Genomic DNA, 20,992 nt, shown 5'->3' with positions numbered 1-20,992 from the left:
GCTGAGATCAAGGATTCTGTTAGGTCACTCCAAGCATGTGCTACATATTTGAATATTTTTGCTCTAATTTTCCTTACATTTTTTTTTCTTATAAATCTGTCCATTTGTATCTGAGGTGTATTAATGTTCCAACCTTAATGATTCAATGCTTTACAGTAAATTAATTTGGTCATGTTTACTGATGGTCTCTTACATTCTAGTATGGAAAGTATGCATGTTTCAGCAGATTTTTCATACACCAAAAGTAAACTTTGTAGCCGTTAACTAACTTTTCTCTAGGTCCTCGGGGGTGGGGCTTAACAAAAAAGGAATAGGTCACCTAGGGGAGGAGTTCTGATAATTGCAGGAGGGCATACACTGATTCATTACATGATCTATTTTAATTTTTTGTGATCTCTGTAATGTCCATTGGGACATATATTACTGCCTATGTTGTGTTGAATGTTTTGTTTTTTTTAAAGCAAGAGAAAGTTAGAAAAGAAACCTTTAAGGAGAGAGGGGCACAACTTTATTGATTAAAAAAATACACAAAAGTAAATAAATAAAAAAAAAAATACAATAGTACACAAACTAACCTCCACAGCGCCAAACAGCAAACCAGAACGGCTGAACGGCATCTGACGGGGTTATCGTTTACCATAAATCTTCTTGCATAGAAATAGTGGAGCCCCATAGACAATATATTTATATATTTATATAGATCTATGTATATATATTTATATAGTGCGTCCAGATAAATATATTTCATTATGTATAGACGTATGTTTCTATATGTAGGTAAGACAAGGCAATGCAAGACATCACCGGACGTGGCACAGGCTGATGACATCATAGGCTGGGTGGAGATGTCACAGGTCTGGAGGTTTTGTAGCACAGAATGAGGTCTTGGCAGGGAGAAAGGGCAATGGTGGTGGCAGTGATGTCCATGCAGGGGCGTTTCAGAAACCTGCAGAGCATTACTTAACCCTCCCCTTCCTTTTATTCTCTTCAAGTAAAGGTGTCTACGGCAGCCATTTTGTGAACTGAAAAAATACCCAGCCTATTGGTTACGCTTCTTCCTGTGTTACTGTAGAGGCTAGATATTCTGTCAGTAGAAAAAATGGCCACCATAACTGTGCTTTGGCCCACTTTCTAACGTTTCCTCATGTCCTGTCCGGCCAAAGGTCCATTTATTATCTCTTTAGTTTCTAGCACTACATATGTGTGTGTGTGTGTGCAGTAACGTTTTTCCCCAACTAATAAAACAAGTAAGGCACGGCACAAACACACAGATACACAGACACGCACACACGGACACCCACATACACGCCAGTGCGGCCCCCCGCTTCTCTTTAAGAGACTGCGGGGGAGGGGAGCGATAAGGCTCATTGCAAAAAATCCCACGAACGGCAGCTACTAAGCCCAGGCCCGCTTTATCTCTTCTCTCCTGAATGAGAGGACTAGGCTGTAGTTATATTATCAACACTGTGGTTCTGACCCTTTCAAACCCTGACATAGACAAAATTCTTTACTTAGGAAGGATGCTGACTCCTAACTGTGGTGGCTGTCTGAGAACTTGGAGATTTCAGTGGAGCGCAGGTCCCACCCCGCCCATCACTCGGAACTCCACTAATCGTTATGGTTATAGGAGATTCCTTAGGTTTTTCCGGACTGAGGACCTTAACGGGAGCTGCAGTGGTCACTTTCGTCTGCTTGCCGTCAGCCACACTGCTCCCGGATACAGTCTTGGTCGTTCTTGCCTGGTCACTCAGAACTCCACCACTAGCAGGCTTATTTGGTGAGGAAGGAGAAAGGATGGAGGCCTGGTTAGAACCAGGCTTGTTGACCTTGTCGTAAGTTGGGGAAAGGGATTTAGTTTTGGACTGGTCGCCCAGAATTCTGCAGATACTACCATCCGAAGCAGCAGTTGGAAATTTGGCTTTTTTTTTTTCCTCGCTAATGTTACATGCGTTCAGAGGATCAATGGTCGGTTTTGTCTTGTCATTGTCTGTCCCTGAAGGCCCACTTACTACCGGGGCTTTGCTGGTAGGACTTTTAGATGCTCCATCTGTGCCAGCTAATTTGATTGAAGGTACAGGAGGGCTGACCACAACAGTCTTGTCACCCATCGGTGAACTTATCTTGTTTATATCTGTCAGACTTTTGCTCGATGTTTGATTTGTGTTAGTTCCACTAGACGCACGAGTGGCTGTTGCTTTGTCCACTTCTGCCCCACTCATCTTAGCTGGGGCAGCATGTGCCCCTTTCGTTTTATCCTTCTCCGGTGCATTCACTGTACCTACCACGGCGGAAGCCTGAGGTATCAGATCATTTTCGGCATTGCTTATCTGTATGCTTATTGGAGAAAGGGTTTTCACAGTAATTAAATTAGGTGCAGTTACTTGAGGATCCTTTGCAGCCTTCCCATTCTCTGTGGCGAGTGCAAGGGTATCGGGAGGTTTTGGGAGTTCACATTTCATGTTACTGCTCCTTGTGGGTGGTTCTTTATCCGTGTGGAAACTTTCTGGCTTCCTTCCATTTTGGCTAAGGTGCAAATCCTTTAATGGATCATATTTTGTCTCATTTAACCTGACAGGGTGGGAGGAAGCGGACTGGAAGGTCTCAGGGAGCTTAGAGCTTGGGCGAGTAAGGGTGGGACATGATGGAACATCAATATTTGATTTTTCATCTTTAATACTGAAGGAGGGATCACATTTTGATGTGCCTGGCTTCTTTTCTTCAGTTGGCTGAGAAGACTTCAGAGTTTTAGGGTCTGTTGTCTTCACAAGAGTAGGCTCTGTGTTTTTGCCTTTTGTAGAGTGAGAGGGGTCAGAGAGGACATGTGGCTGAGGGATGATGGTACATTTCATAGGGTCAAAGTCAACAGTCATAGGCTTAATTGTGTGCAATCCTGCTTGAGAGTCAAGAGGGTCTTTGTGGTTGGATAGGCCACTTTTGATAGAACTTTTACCCACTGTGGTTAACTCTTCGACCACTTCCAGATACCAACGCTCCTTCATGGCCCCACTTTCTTCCTCCTCATCCTCTCCCTTTTCTCCCTTTTTTCCTTCACATTCCCCAACACCTTCTTCTCCTTCTCCCCGTCTACCTTCATGTTCCTGCACAGGACTTAGTGTTTTGACCTGGCATCTCCCTGTCATGGCATGAGATGGCTCACCTTGTGTCGGGAGAGCAGCTGTCACAGTGGAAGGAGGTTCCTGAGGTGAGAATGTGGTAGGAGTCCGCACTACAGCACTTATCTTTCCTACTGCTGGGCCTTTCCCCTCAACAGCTTTATGTAACTCGGCCTGCTGTGATACAACCATTGCAAGCTCACCTTCCAGTCTTTCCAAGCTCTCCAAGAGCTCTCCTGCACATAAGCTTCGAGGGGACTCCTGTCGACCTACTCTTCTAACTGCTTGAGTTCTACTTCCTAATGTTTCTCCTATATCTCCCTCTGGTGTTCCACCACCTGGCTCCTGTTTTCGGGGTGACCCTCCACTTCCACCTCCACCTAACTTCTCTGCAGACTGAACTCTTTTCAGAAGAGGAGAACGAGGAGGCTCTGCACTCTTAGGACGAGGACGGGAAACAGGAGGGGAGGGGTGCAACTTTGGAGGAAAGCTCTGTGTGGTAAGGCTGCTACCTACACTATGGCCAGGAATTAGAGGAGGTGAGGCAGCTGTGGTGGGTGATGGAGTGTGAGCCAGAGGAGAAAGCGGCATGTTACCAGCAGACTTGCATCTCGCAGATCGGTACTGGCGGTGCAGTTTTGGGGACAAACCATGGAGTGTGCTGGGACGAATGTGAGGAGAGGGAGGTGCAGGAGAGGAGGATGAGGAGGATGTTGGAGCACAGGATGTGGAGGAAGATGGAGGAGGAGGAGCAGGAGAGTTGGGAGTGCTGGAAGAAGGAGAACTGCCTTGTGAAGAGGCACCTAAAAAAAAAAAAAAAAAAGAGTATTTATCGGTTGAATAATATTATTATTTCTCATCATAAAGTCTACTCTAAATGTTCTCCTACAAGTGGCCAACACAGTTTTGCAGTTTGTCTACCTTTTTGGTATATACAGTATGTCTCTCTGCATGGGAATTAATATACATTTCGATAATTATCAAGGGGGCGGGGGAGGGTTGCGCTTGGCCCTAAAATATGTGCAGTACAAAAATACCCAGTTCCATAAGAGTTGTTGGAGCTGACTTGAGGAACCATAAGAGCGCCATACACGATACAACCAAATAGTGTGATTTTCCAGTTTGTTTGATAAAACAAACAAAAAATGTAAATGTGTATGGCCACCTTATGAGATGTGGGCTAACCTGCACCAATTCTTAGCCCCTCAGTTCCTTCTCTGCAATCTCATGCTGCCTGCTTCTTCCCTTTTCCCAATCAGTCTGAAGCCATGCTTCTCAATAGGTTATCAGTCAGCTGACAGAGCATGGTCATGTGACTGAAGGGTGTGTGGTTCAGACTGGCTGGGTATGAGCAGCCAAATGCCAGTCTTTGAAGAGGAAATTAATAGGTACGGCAGGTATATATCTTTTTCAGTGCACAAAAACTTAAAAAAAATGTACAAGACAATGTTATTCATAATTAATTAAAATAATGTTTTATAAAATGCAAGTGAAGAAAAAACTTGATGTCCTCATGGGCAGATTTACAGGCCTGGATCAAATATCTTCCAGATATGTTATGTTTTGTAGTCAAAGACTCCCTAGTGCTCAAGTGTGGCCTACTGAGCACGCCCATGCATTGTGTGCATGGGCCGTGGTGCTGTTGTATCTTTGGGCCGTGGTAGTTTTGACTGTACACACTGTGGGTGTATTGTGTGTACAGGCCATGGTGGTGTTGTGTCTTTGGGCCATGGTGGTGTTGTGTGTATGGGCCAAAGTAGTGTTGTGTGTACGGGCAATGGTGGTGTTGTGTGTATCGGCCATGGTGGTGTTGTGTATACAGGCCATAGTGTTGTTGTGTCATTGGGCCATGGTGAAGTTGTGTATATGGGCCATGGTGGTGTTGTGTGTACGGGCCATGGTGGTGTTGTGCATATGGGCCATGGTGGTGTTGTGTATACGGGCCATGGTGTTGTTGTGTCATTGGGCCATGGTGAAGTTGTGTGTACGGGCCATGGTGGTGTTGTGTGTATCGGCCATGGTGGTGTTGTGTCATTGGGCCATGGTGAAGTTGTGTGTATGGGCCCTGGTGGTGTTGTGTGTATGGGTCATGGTGGTGTTATGTGTACAGGCCATGGTGGTGTTGTGTGTATGGGTCATGGTGGTGTTGTGTGCACGGGCCATAGTGGTGTTGTGTGTATGGGCCGTGGTGGTGGTGTGTACAGCCATAGTGGTGTTGTGTGTATGGGCCATGGTGGTGTTGTGAGTATCGGCCATGGTGGTGTTGTGTGTACGGGCCATGGTGGTGTTGTGCATATGGGCCATGGTGGTGTTGTGTATACGGGCCATGGTGGTGTTGTGTATACGGGCCATGGTGTTGTTGTGTCATTGGGCCATGGTGAAGTTGTGTGTACGGGCCATGGTGGTGTTGTGTGTATGGGTCATGGTGGTGTTGTGTGTACGGGCCATAGTGGTGTTGTGTGTATGGGCCGTGGTGGTGTTGTGTGTACAGGCCATGGTGTTGTTGTGTCATTGGGACATGGTGTTGTTGTGTCATTGGGACATGGTGTTGTTGTGTCATTGGGCCATGGTGGTGTTGTGTGTATGGGCAATGGTGGTGTTGTGTGTACGGGCCATACTGGTGTTGTGTGTATGGGCCATGGTGGTGTTGTGTGTACAGCCATAGTGGTGTTGTGTGTATAGGCCGTGGTGGTGTTGTGCGTATGAGCCATGGTGGGCGTTGTGTCTTTGGGCCATGGTGGTGTTGTGTATACGAGCTATACTGGTGTTGTGTGTACAGGCCATGGTGGTGTTGTGCATATGGGCCATGGTGGTGTTGTGTATACAAGCCATGGTGGTGCTGTGTGTACAGCCATAGTGGTGTTGTGTGTATAGGCCATGGTGGTGTTGTGTGTATGGGCAATGGTGGTGTTGTGTGTCCAGCCATAGTGGTGTTGTGTGTATAGGCCATGGTGGTGTTGTGCGTATGAGCCATGGTGGGCGTTGTGTCTTTGGGCCATGGTGGTGTTGTGTATATGAGCTATACTGCTGTTGTGTGTACAGGCCATGGTGGTGTTGTGCATATGGGCCATGGTGGTGTTGTGTATACAAGCCATGGTGGTGCTGTGTGTACAGCCATAGTGGTGTTGTGTGTATAGGCCATGGTGATGTTGTGCGTATGAGCCATAGTGGTGTTGTGTCTTTGGGCCATGGTGGTGTTGGGTATACAGGCCATGGTGGTGTTGTGTGTACGGGCCATGATGGTGTTGTGTGTATGGACCATGGTGGTGTTGTGTATATGGGCCATAGTGGTATTGTGCGTATGAGCCATGGTAATGTTGTGTGTACGGGCAATGGTGGTGTTGTGTGTATGGGTCATGGTGGTGTTGTGTGCACGGGCCATAGTGGTGTTGTGTGTATGGGCCGTGGTGGTGGTGTGTGTACAGCCATAGTGGTGTTGTGTGTATGGGCCATGGTGGTGTTGTGTGTATCGGCCATGGTGGTGTTGTGTATATGGGCCACGGTGGTGTTGTGTATACGGGCCATGGTGGTGTTGTGTATACGGGCCATGGTGTTGTTGTGTCATTGGGCCATGGTGAAGTTGTGTGTACGGGCCATGGTGAAGTTGTGTGTATGGGTCATGGTGGTGTTGTGTGTACAGGCCATGGTGATGTTGTGTGTATGGGCCATAGTGGTGTTGTGTGTATGGGCCGTGGTGGTGTTGTGTGTACAGGCCATGGTGTTGTTGTGTCATTGGGCCATGGTGTTGTTGTGTCATTGGGCCATGGTGGTGTTGTGTGTATGAGCAATGGTGGTGTTGTGTGTACAGGCCATACTGGTGCTGTGTGTATGGGCCATGGTGGTGTTGTGTGTACAGCCATAGTGGTGTTGTGTGTATAGGCCATGGTGGTGTTGTGCGTATGAGCCATGGTGGGCGTTGTGTCTTTGGGCCATGGTGGTGTTGTGTATACGAGCTATACTGTGTAATGGATTGCGGAGATTCCGCTGCACAGTCTGACAGCGAGGCAGCTGGTGCCGCGTTCAGACCGGCGGTTTCTCCGCAGCAACATGCGCTTGGGTTGTCTGAGCCTAGTGGTGCACACAGATGGAGAGCTGTGCGCGCGCGCACTAACAGGCAAGCCCTTCATGCCAATAGGAGAGGGATTGTAACGGAGTCCAGAGACACCGCCGCGCGGTTTGACAATGAGGCGGCTGGTGCCGCGTTCAGACCGGCGGTTTCTCCGCAACAACATGCACCTCGTTTGTCTGAACCTAGTAGTGCACACAGATGGAGAGCTACGTGCGCGCGCACTAACAGGCAAGCCCTTTATGCCAATAGGAGAAGGATCATCTGATCTGGACGATCAGCTGATCCCAGAACAGCGGGTGATTGGCTGACTGGGACTGGGTGGTGCTGAGGAGCACCTTGCTATATATACTTCCTCCCTGTCAGTTGCCAGTTGTCTGCCGTTGTGAATGCTTATGCGTTAGCACTCAGACCTTAGTCAGATCCTCCAGTGTGGTGGAACCAGGTGGACCTGGGAATCCACACTTAGCCAGAATTCTGTGTTATTATTGTGTTATACTTAAGACTAGTTCCAGGGTGTTGAGACCACGGACCTCACACCCAAGACTAGGGATACTGTATCATCATTGTGTATATCTTAGACCAGTCCCTGGGTGTTGAGACCACGGACCTCACACTCTAGACTAGGCATCTGTTTGATATCTGTTAAGACCTATTGCTCTCTTGACTCTGCTCCTGCTCTCTGATTCGGTACCTTTGCACATCTGATTGCCTGTTGCCAACCCTGCCTGTCCCTGGTTACCGAATCAGCCTTCTGTCTTTGTACTTTATCTGCTCGTGTGTTGCCGACCCGGCCTGACCGACCCTTCTGCCTGTGGCACCCCCCAGTGGGGTGCCCAGTAGCTGCAGGGACTCCCTGTCTCTCAGAGGGACCTCTCTGCAATCCAGTCAGGGACTCAATCTCACAGGAGTCCTTTGACTGCAGTAGAGTATGTTTCCCAACAGTTCAGGGAAACATTGACGCTTTGTGTACTCCAAGACCATCAGGAGATACTCATTATACAGTCTGGAGTCACCTGCTCCTCAGGTGGTCCAGACTCACTTACTGTTGCACCAAACACTTACATTATCAGGTGTCCAGAGGTTAGTTATATATCTGTATTATTGGTGATTCTGCAGATCGTCAATAATCAGGTATATATCTGTATTGTTGGTGATACTGCAGATCACCAATAATCAGATTCTCTCTGTGTGCTGACACCAATCGTTACATACTGGTGTTGTGTGTACAGGCCATGGTGGTGTTGTGCATATGGGCCATGGTGGTGTTGTGTATACAAGCCATGGTGGTGCTGTGTGTACAGCCATAGTGGTGTTGTGTGTATAGGCCATGGTGATGTTGTGTGTACGGGCAATGGTGGTGTTGTGTGTACAGCCATAGTGGTGTTGTGTGTATGGACCATGGTGGTGTTGTGTGTACATCCATAGTGGTGTTGTGTGTATAGGCCATGGTGGTGTTGTGCGTATGAGCCTTGGTGGGCGTTGTGTCTTTGGGCCATGGTGGTGTTGTGTATACGAGCTACACTGGTGTTGTGTGTACAGGCCATGGTGGTGTTGTGCATATGGGCCATGGTGGTGTTGTGTATACAAGCCATGGTGGTGCTGTGTGTGTATAGGCCATGGTGGTGTTGTGCGTATGAGCCATAGTGGTGTTGTGTCTTTGGGCCATGGTGGTGTTGTGTATACAGGCCATGGTGGTGTTGTGTGTACGGGCCATGGTGGTGTTGTGTGTACGGGCCATGGTGGTGTTGTGTATATGGGCCATAGTGGTGTTGTGCGTATGAGCCATGGTAATGTTGTGTGTACGGGCCATGGTGGTGTTGTGTGTAGGGGCCATAGTGGTGTTGTGTGTACAAGCCACGGTAATGTTGTGTGTACGGGCCATGGTGGTGTTGTGTGCAAGGGCCATGGTGGTGTTGTGTATATGAGCTATACTGGTGTGTGTACAGGCCTTGGTGGTGTTGTGTGTACGGGTCATAGTGGTGTTGTGTGTACAGGCCATGTTGGTGTTGTGTGTACGGGCCATGGTGGTGTTGTGTGTACGCAGGCCCGTTTCTAGGGCCGTGCGGCCCGTGCGGGCGCCCTGGGTGCTGAAGGAGTTGTGGGCACTGTAATGGAGGGGGGAGTCAGCCGCGGGGAGGGCAGCCCGACCTCTCCCTCCCTTCCTCGCCGCGGGCCACCCTCTGTGCTCCCCCCTCCGAGTATGACTGACTGCAGGGAAGCGCTGTGTAGGGAGGGCAACTCACCTCCCTGGTTCCAATCGCCGCCGGTCTGCTCTTTTCTTCATAGCCGCTGATACACACGCTGCTTCCTGTTTAGCCGGAAGCAGCGTGTGTATCAGCGGCTGTGAGGAGAAGACAGAAGAGGAGACCGGCGGCGATTGGAACCAGGGAGGTGAGTTGCCCTCCCTACACAGCACTTCCCTGCAGTCAGACTCGGAGGGGGGAGCACGGAGGGCGGCCCGCGGAGAGGAAGGGAAGGGGAGGTCGGGCTGCCCTCCCCGCGGCTGACTACCCCCTCCATACTGGGGGGTAGCTACCTATCTAACCTATACTGGGGGGGGCACCTATCTAATCTAACCACACTGGGGGCACCTACCTAATCTAACCAAACTGGGGGGCACCTACCTACTCTAACTAATACTGGGGGGCACCTACCTAATCTAACCTATACTGGGGGGCAGCTACCTATCTAACCTATACTGGGGGGGCACCTACCTAATCTAACCTATACTGGGGGCATCTACCTAATCTAACCACACTGGGGGGGCACCTACCTAATCTAACCTATAATGGAGGGCACCTACCTAATCTAACCACACTGGGGAGCACCTACCTAATCTAACCACACTGGGGGGCACCTACCTAATCTAACCTATACTGGAGGGCACCTACCTAATCTAACCACACTGGGGGGCACCTACCTAATCTAACCTATACTGGAGGGCGCCTACCTATCTAACCTGTATTGGGGGCACCTACCTACCTAGCCTATACTGGTGGCAACTATACTGGCTACCTATATTGGAGGCACCTACCTAACTAACCTATACTGGGGGCACCTACCTATCTAACCTAGGCTGGGGGCAACTATTCTGACTCCCTATATTAGAGGCACCCACCTAGCTAACCTGTACTGGGGGCACCTGCCTATCTAACCTATACCGGAGGCACCTGCCTATCTAACCTATACTGGGGGCAACTATACCGGCTATCTATACTGGAGGCACCTACCTGTCTAACCTATACTGGGGGCAACTATACTGGGGCACCTATGCCTGGCTACCTATACTATGCCTAGCTACCTATACTGGGGGGACCTATAGTTGGCTACCTATACTGAGTGCAACTAGACCTGGCTAACCTACACTGCGGGCATGTATACCTGGCTCCACGGTGGGGGAGGCGCAATTTTAACCCTCGTCCTGGGTGCATTTCAGCCTAGAAACTGCCCTGTGTGTACAAACCGTAGTGGTGTTTTGTGTATGGGTCATGGTGGTGTTGTATCTACAGGCCATGGTGGTGTTGTGTATATGAGCTATACTGGTGTTGTGTGTACAGGCCATGGTGGTGTTGTGTATACGAGCCATGGTGGTGTTGTGTATACAAGCCATGGTGGTGTTGTGTATACAAGCCATGGTGGTGTTGTGTATACAAGCCATGGTGGTGTTGTGTATACAAGCCATGGTGGTGTTGTGTGTACAGGCCATGGTGGTGTTGTGTATATGAGCCATGGTGGTGTTGTGTGTACGGGCCATGGTGGTGTTGTGTATATGAGCCATGGTGGTGTTGTGTATACAAGCCATGGTGGTGTTGTGTGTACGAGCCATGGTGGAGCCATGGTGGTGTTGTGTATACGAGCCATGGTGGTGTTGTGTGTACGGGCCATGGTGGTGTTGTGTATATGAGCCATGGTGGTGTTGTGTGTACGGGCCATGGTGGTGTTGTGTGTACGGGCTATGGTGGTGTTGTGTATATGAGCCATGGTGGTGTTGTGTATACGAGCCATGGTGGTGTTGTGGGTACGAGCCATGGTAGTGTTGTGTATATGAGCCATGGTGGTGTTGTGTATATGAGCCATGGTGGTGTTACGTATATGAGCCATGGTGGTCTTGTGTGTACAGGCCATGGTGGTGTTGTGTATATGAGCCATGGTGGTGTTGTGTGTACGGGCCATGGTGGTGTTGTGTATATGGGCCATGGTGGTGTTGTATGTACAGGCTATGGTGGTATTGTGTATATGAGCCATGGTGGTGTTGTGTATACGAGCCATGGTAGTGTTGTGTGTATGAGCCATGGTGGTGTTGTGTGTACGAGCCATGGTGGTGTTGTGTGTACGAGCCATGGTGGTGTTGTGTGTACGGGCCATGGTGGTGTTGTGTATATGACCCATGGTGGTGTTGTGTGTACGGGCCATGGTGGTGTTGTGTATATGGGCCATGGTGGTGTTGTATGTACAGGCTATGGTGGTGTTGTGTATATGAGCCATGGTGGTGTTGTGTATACGAGCCATGGTAGTGTTGTGTGTACGAGCAATGGTGGTGTTGTGTGTACGGGCCATGGTGGTGTTGTGTATATGAGCCATGGTGGTGTTGTGTGTACGGGCCATGGTGGTGTTGTGTATATGAGCCATGGTGGTGTTGTGTATACAAGCCATGGTGGTGTTGTGTATACAAGCCATGGTGGTGCTGTGTGTGTATAGGCCATGGTGGTGTTGTGCGTATGAGCCATAGTGGTGTTGTGTCTTTGGGCCATGGTGGTGTTGTGTATACAGGCCATGGTGGTGTTGTGTGTACGGGCCATGGTGGTGTTGTGTGTACGGGCCATGGTGGTGTTGTGTATATGGGCCATAGTGGTGTTGTGCGTATGAGCCATGGTAATGTTGTGTGTACGGGCCATGGTGGTGTTGTGTGTAGGGGCCATAGTGGTGTTGTGTGTACAAGCCACGGTAATGTTGTGTGTACGGGCCATGGTGGTGTTGTGTGCAAGGGCCATGGTGGTGTTGTGTATATGAGCTATACTGGTGTGTGTACAGGCCTTGGTGGTGTTGTGTGTACGGGTCATAGTGGTGTTGTGTGTACAGGCCATGTTGGTGTTGTGTGTACGGGCCATGGTGGTGTTGTGTGTACGCAGGCCCGTTTCTAGGGCCGTGCGGCCCGTGCGGGCGCCCTGGGTGCTGAAGGAGTTGTGGGCACTGTAATGGAGGGGGGAGTCAGCCGCGGGGAGGGCAGCCCGACCTCTCCCTCCCTTCCTCGCCGCGGGCCACCCTCTGTGCTCCCCCCTCCGAGTATGACTGACTGCAGGGAAGCGCTGTGTAGGGAGGGCAACTCACCTCCCTGGTTCCAATCGCCGCCGGTCTGCTCTTTTCTTCATAGCCGCTGATACACACGCTGCTTCCTGTTTAGCCGGAAGCAGCGTGTGTATCAGCGGCTGTGAGGAGAAGACAGAAGAGGAGACCGGCGGCGATTGGAACCAGGGAGGTGAGTTGCCCTCCCTACACAGCACTTCCCTGCAGTCAGACTCGGAGGGGGGAGCACGGAGGGCGGCCCGCGGAGAGGAAGGGAAGGGGAGGTCGGGCTGCCCTCCCCGCGGCTGACTACCCCCTCCATACTGGGGGGTAGCTACCTATCTAACCTATACTGGGGGGGGCACCTATCTAATCTAACCACACTGGGGGCACCTACCTAATCTAACCAAACTGGGGGGCACCTACCTACTCTAACTAATACTGGGGGGCACCTACCTAATCTAACCTATACTGGGGGGCAGCTACCTATCTAACCTATACTGGGGGGGCACCTACCTAATCTAACCTATACTGGGGGCATCTACCTAATCTAACCACACTGGGGGGGCACCTACCTAATCTAACCTATAATGGAGGGCACCTACCTAATCTAACCACACTGGGGAGCACCTACCTAATCTAACCACACTGGGGGGCACCTACCTAATCTAACCTATACTGGAGGGCACCTACCTAATCTAACCACACTGGGGGGCACCTACCTAATCTAACCTATACTGGAGGGCGCCTACCTATCTAACCTGTATTGGGGGCACCTACCTACCTAGCCTATACTGGTGGCAACTATACTGGCTACCTATATTGGAGGCACCTACCTAACTAACCTATACTGGGGGCACCTACCTATCTAACCTAGGCTGGGGGCAACTATTCTGACTCCCTATATTAGAGGCACCCACCTAGCTAACCTGTACTGGGGGCACCTGCCTATCTAACCTATACCGGAGGCACCTGCCTATCTAACCTATACTGGGGGCAACTATACCGGCTATCTATACTGGAGGCACCTACCTGTCTAACCTATACTGGGGGCAACTATACTGGGGCACCTATGCCTGGCTACCTATACTATGCCTAGCTACCTATACTGGGGGGACCTATAGTTGGCTACCTATACTGAGTGCAACTAGACCTGGCTAACCTACACTGCGGGCATGTATACCTGGCTCCACGGTGGGGGAGGCGCAATTTTAACCCTCGTCCTGGGTGCATTTCAGCCTAGAAACTGCCCTGTGTGTACAAACCGTAGTGGTGTTTTGTGTATGGGTCATGGTGGTGTTGTATCTACAGGCCATGGTGGTGTTGTGTATATGAGCTATACTGGTGTTGTGTGTACAGGCCATGGTGGTGTTGTGTATACGAGCCATGGTGGTGTTGTGTATACAAGCCATGGTGGTGTTGTGTATACAAGCCATGGTGGTGTTGTGTATACAAGCCATGGTGGTGTTGTGTATACAAGCCATGGTGGTGTTGTGTGTACAGGCCATGGTGGTGTTGTGTATATGAGCCATGGTGGTGTTGTGTGTACGGGCCATGGTGGTGTTGTGTATATGAGCCATGGTGGTGTTGTGTATACAAGCCATGGTGGTGTTGTGTGTACGAGCCATGGTGGAGCCATGGTGGTGTTGTGTATACGAGCCATGGTGGTGTTGTGTGTACGGGCCATGGTGGTGTTGTGTATATGAGCCATGGTGGTGTTGTGTGTACGGGCCATGGTGGTGTTGTGTGTACGGGCTATGGTGGTGTTGTGTATATGAGCCATGGTGGTGTTGTGTATACGAGCCATGGTGGTGTTGTGGGTACGAGCCATGGTAGTGTTGTGTATATGAGCCATGGTGGTGTTGTGTATATGAGCCATGGTGGTGTTACGTATATGAGCCATGGTGGTCTTGTGTGTACAGGCCATGGTGGTGTTGTGTATATGAGCCATGGTGGTGTTGTGTGTACGGGCCATGGTGGTGTTGTGTATATGGGCCATGGTGGTGTTGTATGTACAGGCTATGGTGGTATTGTGTATATGAGCCATGGTGGTGTTGTGTATACGAGCCATGGTAGTGTTGTGTGTATGAGCCATGGTGGTGTTGTGTGTACGAGCCATGGTGGTGTTGTGTGTACGAGCCATGGTGGTGTTGTGTGTACGGGCCATGGTGGTGTTGTGTATATGACCCATGGTGGTGTTGTGTGTACGGGCCATGGTGGTGTTGTGTATATGGGCCATGGTGGTGTTGTATGTACAGGCTATGGTGGTGTTGTGTATATGAGCCATGGTGGTGTTGTGTATACGAGCCATGGTAGTGTTGTGTGTACGAGCAATGGTGGTGTTGTGTGTACGGGCCATGGTGGTGTTGTGTATATGAGCCATGGTGGTGTTGTGTGTACGGGCCATGGTGGTGTTGTGTATATGAGCCATGGTGGTGTTGTGTATACAAGCCATGGTGGTGTTGTGTATACAAGCCATGGTGGTGTTGTGTGTACGAGCCATGGTGGAGCCATGGTGGTGTTGTGTATACGAGCCATGGTGGTGTTGTGTGTACGGGCCATGGTGGTGTTGTGTATATGAGCCATGGTGGTGTTGTGTATATGAGCCATGGTGGTGTTGTGTATACAAGCCATGGTGGTGTTGTGTGTACGAGCCATGGTGGTGTTGTGTGTACGAGCCATGGTGGTGTTGTGTGTACGAGCCATGGTGGTGTTGTGTGTACGGGCCATGGTGGTGTTGTGTGTACGGGCTATGGTGGTGTTGTGTATATGAGCCATGGTGGTGTTGTGTATATGAGCCATGGTGGTGTTACGTATATGAGCCATGGTGGTCTTGTGTGTACAGGCCATGGTGGTGTTGTGTATATGAGCCATGGTGGTGTTGTGTGTACGGGCCATGGTGATGTTGTGTATATGGGCCATGGTGGTGTTGTATGTACAGGCTATGGTGGTGTTGTGTATATGAGCCATGGTGGTGTTGTGTATACGAGCCATGGTAGTGTTGTGTGTACGAGCCATGGTGGTGTTGTGTGTACGAGCCATGGTGGTGTTGTGTGTACGGGCTATGGTGGTGTTGTGTATATGGGCCATGGTGGTGTTGTGTGTACGGGCTATGGTGGTGTTGTGTATACAAGCCATGGTGGTGTTGTGTGTACGAGCCATGGTGGTGTTGTGTATATGAGCCATGGTGGTGTTGTGTGTACGAGTCATGGTGGTGTTGTGTGTACGAGCCATGGTGGTGTTGTGTATATGAGCCATGGTGGTGTTGTGTGTACGGGCTATGGTGGTGTTGTGTATATATGCCATGGTGGTGTTGTGTGTACGGACTATGGTGATGTTGAGTATATGGGCCATGGTGGTGTTGTGTATATGAGCCATGGTGGTGTTGTGTATACGAGCCATGGTGGTGTTGTGTGTATGGGCTATGGTGGTGTTGTGTATATGAGCCATGGTGGTGTTGTGTGTACGGGCTATGGTGGTGTTATGTATATGAGCCATGGTGGAGTTGTGTGTGTACGGGCTATGGTGGTGTAATGTATATGAGCCATGGTGGTGTTGTGTGTACGGGCCATGGCGGTTTAGTGTATATGAGCCGTGGTGTTGTGTATACGAGCCATGGTGGTGTTGTGTGTATGCGCCATGGTGGTGTTGTGTGTACGAGCCATGGTGGTGTTGTGTGTATGAGCCGTGGTGGTGGTGTGTATACGAGCCATGGTGGTGTTGTGTATACGAGCCATGGTGGTGTTGTGTATACGAGCCATGGTGGTGTTGTGTAAGGTACATGGTGGTGTTGTGTGTATGAGCCGTGGTGGTGTTGTGTATATGAGCTATGGTGATTTTGGGTCATGGTGGTGTTGTGTGTATGAGCCGTGGTGGAGTTGTGTATATGAGCTATGATGGTTTTGGGTCATGGTGGTGTTGTGTGTATGAGCCGTGGTGGCGTTGTGTATATGAGCTATGGTGGTTTTGGGTCATGGTGGTGTTGTGTGTATGAGCCGTGGTGGTGTTGTGTGTACGAGCCATGGTGGTGTTGTGTGTACGGGCTATGGTGGTGTTGTGTGTACGGGCCATGGTGGTGTTGTGTGTACGGGCCATGGTGGTGTTGTGTGTACGGGCCATGGTGGTGTTGTGTGTACGGGCCATGGTGGTGTTGTGTATATGAGCCACGGTGGTGTTGTGTGTATGAGTCATGGTGGTGTTGTGTGTACGAGCCATGGTGGTGTTGTGTGTATGGGCTATGGTGGTGTTGTGTATATGAGCCATGGTGGTGTTGTGTGTACGGGCCATGGTGGTGTTGTGTATATGGGCCATGGTGGTGTTGTGTGTACGAGCCATGGTGGTGTTGTGTATATGAGCCATGGTGGTGTTGTGTGTACGAGCCATGGTGGTGTTGTGTATATGAGCCATGGTGGTGTTGTGTGTACAGGCTATGGTGGTGTTGTGTATATATGCCATGGTGGTGTTGTGTGTACGGGCTATGGTGGTGTTGTGTATATGGGCCATGGTGGTGTTGTGTGTATGAGCCATGGTGGTGTTGTGTGTACGAGCCATGGTGGTGTTGTGTGTATGAGCCGTGGTGGTGTTGTGTATACGAGCCATGGTGGTGTTGTGTGTATGAGCCATGGTGGTGTTGTGTGTACGAGCCATGGTGGTGTTGTGTATATGAGCCGTGGTGGTGTTGTGTATATGAGCTATGGTGGTTTTGGGTCATGGTGGTGTTGTGTGTATGAGCCGTGGTGATGTTGTGTATATGAGCTATGGTGGTTTTGGGTCATGGTGGTGTTGTGTGTATGAGCCGTGGTGGTATTGTGTGTACGAGCCATGGTGGTGTTGTGTGTACGGGCTATGGTGGTGTTGTGTGTACGGGCCATGGTGGTGTTGTGTGTACGGGCCATGGTGGTGTTCTGTGTACGGGCTATGGTGGTGTTGTGTATATGAGCCATGGTAGTGTTGTGTGTACGAGTCATGGTGGTGTTGTGTGTACGAGCCATGGTGGTGTTGTGTGTATGGGCTATGGTGGTGTTGTGTATATGGGCCATGGTGGTGTTGTGTGTACGGGCCATGGTGGTGTTGTGTATATGGGCAATGGTGGTGTTGTGTGTACGGGCTATGGTGGTGTTGTGTATATGAGCCATGGTGGTATTGTGTATACGAGCCATGGTGGTGTTGTGTGTACGAGCCATGGTGGTGTTGTGTATATGAGCCATGGTGGTGTTGTGTGTACGAGCCATGGTGGTGTTGTGTGTACGAGCCATGGTGGTGTTGTGTATATGAGCCATGGTGGTGTTGTGTGTACGGGCTATGGTGGTGTTGTGTATATATGCCATGGTGGTGTTGTGTGTACGGACTATGGTGGTGTTGAGTATACGGGCCATGGTGGTGTTGTGTATACGAGCCATGGTGGTGTTGTGTGTATGGGCTATGGTGGTGTTGTGTATATGAGCCATGGTGGTGTTGTGTGTACGGGCTATGGTGGTGTTGTGTGTATGGGCTATGGTGGTGTTATGTATATGAGCCATGGTGGAGTTGTGTGTGTACGGGCCATGGTGGTTTTGTGTATATGAGCCGTGGTGTTGTGTATACGAGCCATGGTGGTGTTGTGTGTATGAGCCATGGTGGTGTTGTGTGTACGGGCCATGGTGGTGTTGTGTGTATGAGCCGTGGTGGTGTTGTGTATACGAGCCATGGTGGTGTTGTGTATACGACCCATGGTGGTGTTGTGTATACGAGCCATGGTGGTGTTGTGTAAGGGACATGGTGGTGTTGTGTGTATGAGCCGTGGTGGTGTTGTGTATATGAGCAATGGTGATTTTGGGTCATGGTGGTGTTGTGTGTATGAGCCGTGGTGGTGTTGTGTATATGAGCTATGGTGGTTTTGGGTCATGGTGGTGTTGTGTGTATGAGTCGTGGTGGTGTTGTGTATATGAGCTATGGTGGTTTTGGGTCATGGTGGTGTTGTGTGTATGAGCCGTGGTGGTGTTGTGTGTACGAGCCATGGTGGTGTTGTGTGTATGGGCTATGGTGGTGTTGTGTGTACGGGCCATGGTGGTGTTGTGTGTACGGGCCATGGTGGTGTTGTGTATATGAGCCACGGTGGTGTTGTGTGTATGAGTCATGGTGGTGTTGTGTGTACGAGCCATGGTGGTGTTGTGTATATGAGCCATGGTGGTGTTGTGTGTATGGGCTATGGTGGTGTTGTGTATATGAGCCATGGTGGTGTTGTGTGTACGGGCCATGGTGGTGTTGTGTATATGGGCCATGGTGGTGTTGTGTGTACGGGCTATGGTGGTGTTGTGTATATGAGCCATGGTGGTATTGTGTGTACGAGCCATGGTGGTGTTGTGTGTACGAGCCATGGTGGTGTTGTGTATATGAGCCATGGTGGTGTTGTGTGTACGGGCTATGGTGGTGTTGTGTATATATGCCATGGTGGTGTTGTGTGTACGGACTATGGTGGTGTTGAGTATACGGGCCATGGTGGTGTTGTGTATACGAGCCATGGTGGTGTTGTGTGTATGGGCTATGGTGGTGTTGTGTATATGAGCCATGGTGGTGTTGTGTGTACGGGCTATGGTGGTGTTGTGTGTATGGGCTATGGTGGTGTTATGTATATGAGCCATGGTGGAGTTGTGTGTGTACGGGCCATGGTGGTTTTGTGTATATGAGCCGTGGTGTTGTGTATACGAGCCATGGTGGTGTTGTGTGTATGAGCCATGGTGGTGTTGTGTGTACGGGCCATGGTGGTGTTGTGTGTATGAGCCGTGGTGGTGTTGTGTATACGAGCCATGGTGGTGTTGTGTATACGACCCATGGTGGTGTTGTGTATACGAGCCATGGTGGTGTTGTGTAAGGGACATGGTGGTGTTGTGTGTATGAGCCGTGGTGGTGTTGTGTATATGAGCAATGGTGATTTTGGGTCATGGTGGTGTTGTGTGTATGAGCCGTGGTGGTGTTGTGTATATGAGCTATGGTGGTTTTGGGTCATGGTGGTGTTGTGTGTATGAGTCGTGGTGGTGTTGTGTATATGAGCTATGGTGGTTTTGGGTCATGGTGGTGTTGTGTGTATGAGCCGTGGTGGTGTTGTGTGTACGAGCCATGGTGGTGTTGTGTGTATGGGCTATGGTGGTGTTGTGTGTACGGGCCATGGTGGTGTTGTGTGTACGGGCCATGGTGGTGTTGTGTATATGAGCCACGGTGGTGTTGTGTGTATGAGTCATGGTGGTGTTGTGTGTACGAGCCATGGTGGTGTTGTGTATATGAGCCATGGTGGTGTTGTGTGTATGGGCTATGGTGGTGTTGTGTATATGAGCCATGGTGGTGTTGTGTGTACGGGCCATGGTGGTGTTGTGTATATGGGCCATGGTGGTGTTGTGTGTACGGGCTATGGTGGTGTTGTGTATATGAGCCATGGTGGTATTGTGTATACGAGCCATGGTGGTGTTGTGTGTACGAGCCATGGTGGTGTTGTGTATATGAGCCATGGTGGTGTTGTGTGTACGAGCCATGGTGGTGTTGTGTGTACAAGCCATGGTGGTGTTGTGTATATAAGCCATGGTGGTGTTGTGTGTACGGGCTATGGTGGTGTTGTGTATATATGCCATGGTGGTGTTGTGTATATGGGCCATGGTGGTGTTGTGTATATGGGCCATGGTGGTGTTGTGTATATGGGCCATGGTGGTGTTGTGTATATGAGCCATGGTGGCGTTGTGTATACGAGCCATGGTGGTGTTGTGTGTATGGGCTATGGTGGTGTTGTGTATATGAGCCATGGTGGTGTTGTGTGTACGGGCTATGGTGGTGTTATGTATATGAGCCATGGTGGAGTTGTGTGTGTACGGGCTATGGTGGTGTTATGTATATGAGCCATGGTGGTGTTGTGTGTACGGGCCATGGTGGTTTTGTGTATATGAGCCGTGGTGTTGTGTATACGAGCCATGGTGGTGTTGTGTGTATGGGCTATGGTGGTGTTGTGTATATGAGCCATGGTGGTGTTGTGTGTACGGGCCATGGTGGTGTTGTGTGTATGAGCCGTGGTGGTGTTGTGTATACGAGCCATGGTGGTGTTGTGTATACGAGCCATGGTGGTGTTGTGTAAGGGACATGGTGGTGTTGTGTGTATGAGCCGTGGTGGTGTTGTGTATACGAGCCATGGTGGTGTTGTGTAAGGGACATGGTGGTGTTGTGTGTATGAGCCGTGGTGGTGTTGTGTATACGAGCTATGGTGGTTTTGGGTCATGGTGGTGTTATGTGTATGAGCCGTGGTGGTGTTGTGTGTATGGACCATTACCAGCCTATCTCACAGCAGTCTGGCAGACCTTTGCACTTACAGCCGTTACCAGTCTATCTCACAGCAGCACGATAAGTACCTACTTACATTTGTGTAACACTTTTTGTTACACTACTGTTTCCACCATTGTACGCTTGCCGATACCTATTAAAGCTACAGTGCCAGACCAGTCTTTTTTCTTTTTGATGTTCATCTATCTCACAGCAGTCTGGCTACCAATCATTAGCAATGGAAAACACG

The 20,992-nt window shown here is 50.0% G+C and overlaps 1 protein-coding gene across 6 annotated transcripts in view; it reads right to left on the bottom strand.

The window, feature by feature from the left end:
• Window positions 1-485: 485 nt before the first annotated feature.
• Window positions 486-20,992, bottom strand: part of MAST1 (microtubule associated serine/threonine kinase 1) — a 156,169-nt gene continuing 135,662 nt past the window's right edge. For 5 of the 6 annotated variants that reach the window (XM_068274227.1, XM_068274224.1, XM_068274225.1 and 2 more), the window contains one exon: window positions 486-3,916. In XM_068274227.1, the coding sequence (XP_068130328.1) occupies window positions 1,512-3,916 (2,405 nt within the window). In that variant the 3' untranslated portion in view covers window positions 486-1,511. The remainder of the gene's footprint in view (window positions 3,917-20,992) is intronic. The other variant, XM_068274230.1, reaches the window with a different exon arrangement.

The sequence above is a fragment of the Hyperolius riggenbachi genome, chromosome 3 (genome assembly GCF_040937935.1).
Source record: "Hyperolius riggenbachi isolate aHypRig1 chromosome 3, aHypRig1.pri, whole genome shotgun sequence".
Classification (NCBI taxonomy): Eukaryota; Metazoa; Chordata; class Amphibia; order Anura; family Hyperoliidae; genus Hyperolius; species Hyperolius riggenbachi.
The sequence above is the reverse complement of the archived record's forward strand: the minus strand, read 5'-3'. Positions and strand labels throughout refer to the sequence as shown.